Source organism: Mus pahari, chromosome 3, assembly GCF_900095145.1.
Source record: "Mus pahari chromosome 3, PAHARI_EIJ_v1.1, whole genome shotgun sequence".
In the NCBI taxonomy this organism is placed as follows: domain Eukaryota; kingdom Metazoa; phylum Chordata; class Mammalia; order Rodentia; family Muridae; genus Mus; species Mus pahari.
In genome coordinates this window covers 75,826,774-75,833,817 of record NC_034592.1, presented here as the reverse complement: position 1 = coordinate 75,833,817, position 7,044 = coordinate 75,826,774, and the positions used below count along the sequence as shown (strand labels likewise).

Genomic DNA, 7,044 nt, shown 5'->3' with positions numbered 1-7,044 from the left:
AAAAAAAAAAAACTACAAAAGGGCATGTAGCTGGTATAGAAGGCAAGGGGGGAAATGAGAGGATGAGCTTAGAGACAACAGTGAGGCACTCACTGTGAGCCAAGTATACACTGTGAGCCTGGGGTTGCTCACATTATAATGAGCACTGTGATACCATGATCTAACAGAATCCAATCAGTTTGTTTTTTCAAATTTATTCACATATATGGGTGCTTTGCCTGCACATGTATATGCACACCACCTGCATGCCTGATGCCCTTGAAGTCCAGAGGAGGACCCTGTGGACTGTGGAGCTGGAGTTACAGACAGGTATGAGCTGGAATGTGAATGCCTTAGAGCAGAAAAGCAGCCAGTGCTTTTTAACTGCTAAGATGTCTTTCTAGTCCCCAAACCAATTTTGGTTTGGTTTTGGTTTTTAAGACAGGGTTTTTCTGCATAGTGCTAGGTGTCCTGTAACTCACTTTGTAGACCAGGATGGCCTCAAACTCACAGAGATCCACCTGCCTATACCTCCCAAGTGCTGGGATTAAAGGCATGCACTACCACTGTCTGATTACTAATGTTTAATATGTCAATCTGCCCAAGAAGTTCCAGAAACGGCAGGACTGATCTGGAGATACTTAGGATATTATAAAGCAGGCAAGAGACAGTGGTGACTTAGCAGGGATCAGCTGTCAAATTTGGCCCCCAAACTCATTTGTTTTAAATACAGTACTTCGATAGGAGGGTGGGAGGACTAGTAATCTGTCTCTGTTAGGCTCAGAACAGGCGACTTCTGGATTTCTGTTCCCATACCCAGCTCCATTCTGGTTCCTCATCCACTGAATAAAGAAAGGTGAAGCAGCAGGGACTGAGCAAGCAATGATGAAAGCAGAAATAGTACAGATGGAACCCTGCACTGACGATGGATGGGACTGAATGTCGATTTCAATGTCAGCGTTGATGACTGATTCATGCTCAGTTCCCATACTTACCAGGTACATCGTAAGGAGGCAGCTTAAGAACAAAGATGCCGCCAGAAGCAGATGGTAGAGCAAACAGAGCCTCCCCATCGCTGCTAAGCCAGGCTGCAGATGTGGTGGAACTCGGGGACAGCCCAGGTACTGATGGAATTAACTGAGAGTTGCAAGGATCTCTGAAATCAACTTTTCCAATGTCAGTAAATATTGACTGCATCTGACTTTCAGTTACCAGCTCCTGTAATGAAAAAGAATATTTTGAAATAACCTGAATTTTTTTTGTTCCTTTCAATTACTAAAAATGTTTATTGAAAAGGATGTTGAGGGGCTGAGAGGATAGTCCTGTGACTCTTGATAGAGGACCTGGGCTTTGTTCCCTGCAACTACATAGTGGCCCACAATTGCCTGTAACTCCAGTTCCAGGGGATCTGATGCCCTCTGACTCCCCCAGATGCTGCATGCATGTGGTGCACTTACATACATGCAAACAAAACATTCACATAAGATAATATTAAAAGAAATTGTTGAGGACAAGACAAAAGCTTCCTGTCCTCCCTGTAGTCAGGCTGTCGTGTAGCCCAGGTTGGCCGTGAACTTCTTCTGTACAGCCGAGACTGCTCTGAGACATGAACTCTCCATGAAACTCTCCTTCGTCAGACTCTGTTACTGGGATTACAGACGTGTACTGTAGTACCTAATGAAAACTATCTTTGTAAAACAAAGAAAACCACTTTATCAACTTAAAATGTCTGATCTTTTATTACTTAGACAGGGTCTCATATAGCCCAAGCTGGCTGTGAACTCCAGCATGATCTTAAAATCTAATCTTTCTACTTCCATCCCCTAAGTAGTGGGATTACAGGCACAAGCTTGATTTATGAGGCTTGAACCCAGGGCTTTGTTTATACTAGGCAAGTACTCTGTGACTGAATAACATCCTCAACCTAATTATTTCAAACAGTGAGTATGCTTTGTAAGGGTTAACAAGAAATCTATTTTTGCTGTGTGCCACCATGCCTTTAATCCCAGCACTCGGGAGGCAGAGGCAGGAGGATTTCTGAGTTCGAGGCCAGCCTGGTCTACAGAATGAGTTCCAGGACAGCCAGGGCTACACAGAGAAACTCTGTCTTGAAAAACCAAAAAAAAAAAAAAAAAAAAAAAAGAAAGAAAGAAAGAAAGAAATCTATTTTTCCCCCCATTTCAAAGAAATCATTCCAATCTTCAAACTGTGATATCATAATATGGGAAACAAGTTATTGTACACAACAATCAACTTACACTTCTGTACATACGGGAAGGGTGTGGTAAAATTAATCTGTGCACTGTCTGATTGGTTAATATTAAGATTATCACATGATTCTGAGTCTCAGAGACATGAACCCCACCGGGTAAGATGTTGTAATTTTGGAATTTTAGGCGAACAGCATTATTCAACAAATTTAAATCCAGTGATTCTTCCACGAGCTCCAATGTATCCCCAGAAGTCTTCCTGTTAAAACAAAGACATATTTGTTTATAGTTTTTTTTTTCTCAATGACTGCTACAATAAAATATATAAAAGTATATAAATGAACTCTGCCAATTTGAAAAGATTAGACAATTCCACTTGGACCCACACCCTTTTCAGGGTCTCCCTACAAAGATTTGCCTGCCCCTGTCTCCTGAGTGCTGGGATTAAAGGAGTGCACCACCATGTCTGGCTTGGACCACATTTCCATTTAAGAATATATTATACAGATTTATAAAACACAGTATAACAAAAATCTAATTCTCACTATGGTAATAGTAAATATACTTCCCATTTCCTTAATCCTTAATTCTTCTATATAAAAATTAAACCACCCATCCTTTGTACAGGAGTGAGGTATTCATGCACACTATATCACCAAACAAAATTGTTCCTAAAACATTAAGCACATTTCCTTTTTCTATTATCTTTTGACATTTTGAAAAGCAGCACTTTGTGAGTTTTGCACTTACTGTATAAGGGTCATTATTTCTTAATATTCTTAAAAAAATATGAAGGTGGAGATATCAAGGTTAGTCTTTTCACTACATAAAACTAGTCCAGGGGCTGGTGAGATGGCTCAGTGGGTAAGAGCACCCGACTGCTCTTCCGAAGGTCTGGAGTTCAAATCCCAGCAACTACATGGTGGCTCACAACCATCCGTAACAAGATCTGACGCCCTCTTCTGGAGCTGTCTGAAGACAGCTACAGTGTACTTACATATAATAAATAAACAAATCTTTAAAAAAACAAAACAAAACAAAAACTAGTCCAACTTCTTTGTCCTCTTCAAAAAGAGTGTTTGAATGGCAGTAAGCCCTTTGAGTGTAGAGGAAGTGTTGTGCATACTTAGATACTCTAGGAAGTGTCTGCATCAGAGCTGACATTCATAAATACTGTCTGATAAGATACAAATGCAACTGGCAGCAGGAACGTGGGGTAAGGGGGGGGGGCTTTGTTTAAATCCAAGTTGCAACACAGGAACCAAACTGTTCTGCTGAGAGTCATCAGTCTGAATTTAAATTCTTATAATTCTAATTACACTCTATTGCCTGTGCTGTCCTTTGTGCCCATCACAGATGCTGACACTCTCTTATTCTGCAAAGTATTTCTCACTTTCGCCTTCTAAGAATCTGTCATTTTAGACATCTTTGGCGCATACTCACTGGTCTATGTCTACATGTGGTTTGGATCTTGAATGTCTTCCAGAGTCTTACATGTTAAAAGTTTAGTCCTCAGGGCACTACTGGGATGTGGTAGGAGCTTTAAGACTGAGGCTAGAAGTCCAAAGGAAGAACAGATCAAGTCTGAAATAGGACCTCTAAAAAAGTGTCAACCAAAAATGACCCTTTCTCCTCAGACCCCAGCTGCCTCAACAACCCCACAGGCTCTACACCTGCAAATTCAACTAACCATAAACTGCAAACACCCAAGAAAACAAACACACAACCTGTTTGTCCCTTGACTCTTTATTCTTCTCACCATCTTCCTATACACTGTATTAACATCATATAAAGCCATCAAAAGTGGGCTAGAAAAGGAACTAAAGTACATTGGTCATGCAGATTATATGCAAATACTATGCTCTTTAAAAGTACGAAGATTTTTAGACTGTAGTATCTGCAGAGGTGCTGGAACCAGTTCCCTAGATACAGATGGACAACGACAGCATTTCAGCTTTATTGTCAGGGCCTTTTTCTTTATTTTTAAAAAGATTTTATTTATTTTACTTATATGAGTACACCGTAGTTGTCTTCAGCTACACCAGAAGAGNGCATCAGATCTCATTACAGATGGCTGTGAGTCACCATGTGGTTGCTGGGAATTGAATTCAGGGACCTCTGGAAGAGCAGCCAGTGCTTTTAACCCCTGAGCCATCTCTCCAGCTCTGTGGCCCTTTCTTGGCAGCACCAGGTGACACTAATATCTTGCAGTGATCACACTGACTTCAGAATGATAAAATGAACTTTTTCTTTTTTTTTTTTTTTTGGTTTTTCGAGACAGGGTTTCTCTGTGTAGCCCTGGCTGTCCTGGAACTCACTTTGTAGACCAGGCTGGCCTCGAACTCAGAAATTCGCCTGCCTCTGCCTCCCGAGTGCTGGGAAAGGCATGCGCCACCACGATGAACTTTTTCTTGAAGCAATAATCAAGTCTAAATTTTAAATTAAGAAGCCAACCAACTTATTCTCCTTAACTTTTAGCTTTTAGTTTTATACCCCCTGCTCCTTTTGAAGAAATATATTTTATTAATACTGTTCTAGCCAGCTGCAATACCAGCACTCTGGAGGCAAAGGCACAGATCTTTGTGAATTCGAAGCCAGCTTGGCTACATGGTGAGTTCCAGCTGGGAACACACAGTGTGACTTTCTCTCCACCTGACATACACACAGCTAACAATTCTGGGGCTAGACGGATGGTTTAATGATTAAGAGCCCCAGTTGTTCCTTCAAAAGATTCAGGTTTGAATTCCAGTACCCACAAGACAGCTCACAACCACCCATAACTCCAATTCCAGGGACCCAGACAACCTCTTCTGGTCTTCAACAGTACCAGGTGTGTGGTGCACATAAACACACACAGGTAAAACACCCATACACACAAACTATGCTGCAACTTTATCATTTCAAATTCCCTTCATTTTCCTTGTCCAATTTATTTGGCTTCTTTCAAGTATGTATCAAGTGTCATTAACCAACTGTCCCCCTGATAATGACGCGAGACATCCCACCTAATGTTTCTCCTCTTGACTCATCTTACTGATATTCAGCCCTTTCGCTCCGGATTGGCATCTTTGGTTCATGTAAACTGTGGTGCTGTTTTTGACTCAGGTGACTGATTTTACTCACAACAGAGGAAACAAAAATAAAGTTGTGAATGAATCTAGGCTTCTCTATTCATAAAAGTTCTAAAAATCTATTGATCCTTAGTGAGGGATAGATAATCTAGCAGGAAATAGCTTAAAGCAACATAAAAGAAAACATCAAGAGCATTTTGTGTTGCTATTCAAAAAAAAAAAAAAAAAAAAGACAAAAATTACTCATGGCAGGTTATACAATGTAAGAAATAACAATGCATAATGTGGTGGTTTGATTATTAAGAATGGTTCCCATAGATTCATATATTTGAAAGCTTAGGGAGTGGTAGTAGAAGGTGTGACCTTGTTGGAAGAACTGTTACTGGACTCAGCTTTGAGGTTTCAGAAGTTTGAGCCAGACCCAGTGGCTCACTCCTTCGTTCTGCCATCTATACCTTCCTCTCCCCTCCCAATACCATCTCATTGTCCCATTAGCTTCTTGTAATACATAGACTTTTCTCTGGGGCATGAAAATCTGTATTTATGTATCTGTTTTATCACTAGTTTAATGTCTTTTGTGTGTGTGAAACTGGCATATGTCTACTATATGTCTACTACAGTATCTTGCATCATTTCCTAGTACTCAGCACCAAGTATGACATGTATAAGCTTAATCTCATCAACAGAATGACATTTTCAATTCCTGGCTAAAATGGGCCTTCAGTGTCGTATCTCAACTACACTCTTTCAGTTTTTATCCAGGTACGAGAATACTTCTAGAACTGACTCTGACATGAAGACGGAGACACCGGTTCTCTGCCTGTGTGCGGATTACTGCTAGACGTAATAACTCGGAACCGGCACAGATATTTATACATCCGACAACCCTCCACCTCTGTAGGGGAAGGGGAAAGGCAGCACTTACCAATGAATGAACCTGTTTCTGGTGATGGAGAACAACTTGCCACTTTCCACATAATAGAAGCCTCCCGCGCTCTCACTGTACTTCACCGTTCCAAACGCGGCACTTGCAGTCCCTACAAAATCAATGTGGTGGGCTTGCACACGAGGTTCTCTGGGGGGCGACAGGCACTGAAGAGTGCCGAGGAAGCAGAGTGCAAGGGACTGACAGTGCATGCAATAGTTAAGTGGAAAAGGGGGGAAGAAGTCAGGCACAGGACAAGCTGTGATGATGCACAGGCTTCAGGCATGTGGACTTGGAGACACCGGGGGAGACCAAAGGCCTACTTGGGGAGCCCGAGGGAAAGCAGTGGTCCCATTCTCCTAAGCCCTTTCCGTACCAATGTCGCAGACTGTGAATTCTCGAAAGTGCCTGGGCCTTTCGCGTTCAGCTCCGCTCAGTTCCACGAAGCTCCGTTCCAGGGATCCCGCCGCCGCCATCTTCCCGCCGTCGCCGCGAGGCCTGACGGGACAAGGGCGGGTCACGTCGAGTCGTCACTTCCGGGGGTGTGGCGCGAGGCGTTGTGTGTGTGTGTGTGTGTGTGTGTGTGTGTGTGTGTGTGTGCGCGCGCGCGCGCGCGTGTGCCGGGGTGTGCGTGCGTGTGTGTGTGTGTGTGCGCGCGTGCGTGTGCGACTTTCGCTGCCTGAGGACCGCGGGTCGGAGGGTCGTCTGCGGCTTTTCACCGCGAGAATGAGGCTGAGGCGGGAAGAAGATGCCTCGACCCGCGGTCACTTCGGAGCGGCCGGCGCCGGGCTGGTGGCGGCGCCCTTTTCCCGACGGCCTCGAGCAGGGGCGTGGTTGTACGTGTTTTCCTTTTGAAAAG

General features: G+C 43.2%; 1 protein-coding gene across 1 annotated transcript in view; it reads right to left on the bottom strand.

The window, feature by feature from the left end:
- The window catches only part of Nup160 (nucleoporin 160), a 59,946-nt gene extending 53,273 nt beyond the window's left edge, over positions 1 to 6,673 (bottom strand). Inside the window, exons 1-4 of the mRNA XM_021192749.2 lie at positions 6,562 to 6,673; positions 6,186 to 6,297; positions 2,238 to 2,448; positions 975 to 1,197 (exon numbers count right to left, since the gene is read on the bottom strand). Coding sequence (XP_021048408.1) covers positions 975 to 1,197; positions 2,238 to 2,448; positions 6,186 to 6,297; positions 6,562 to 6,661 — 646 coding nt within the window. The 5' untranslated portion in view covers positions 6,662 to 6,673. The remainder of the gene's footprint in view (positions 1 to 974; positions 1,198 to 2,237; positions 2,449 to 6,185; positions 6,298 to 6,561) is intronic.
- Positions 6,674 to 7,044: the final 371 nt, after the last annotated feature.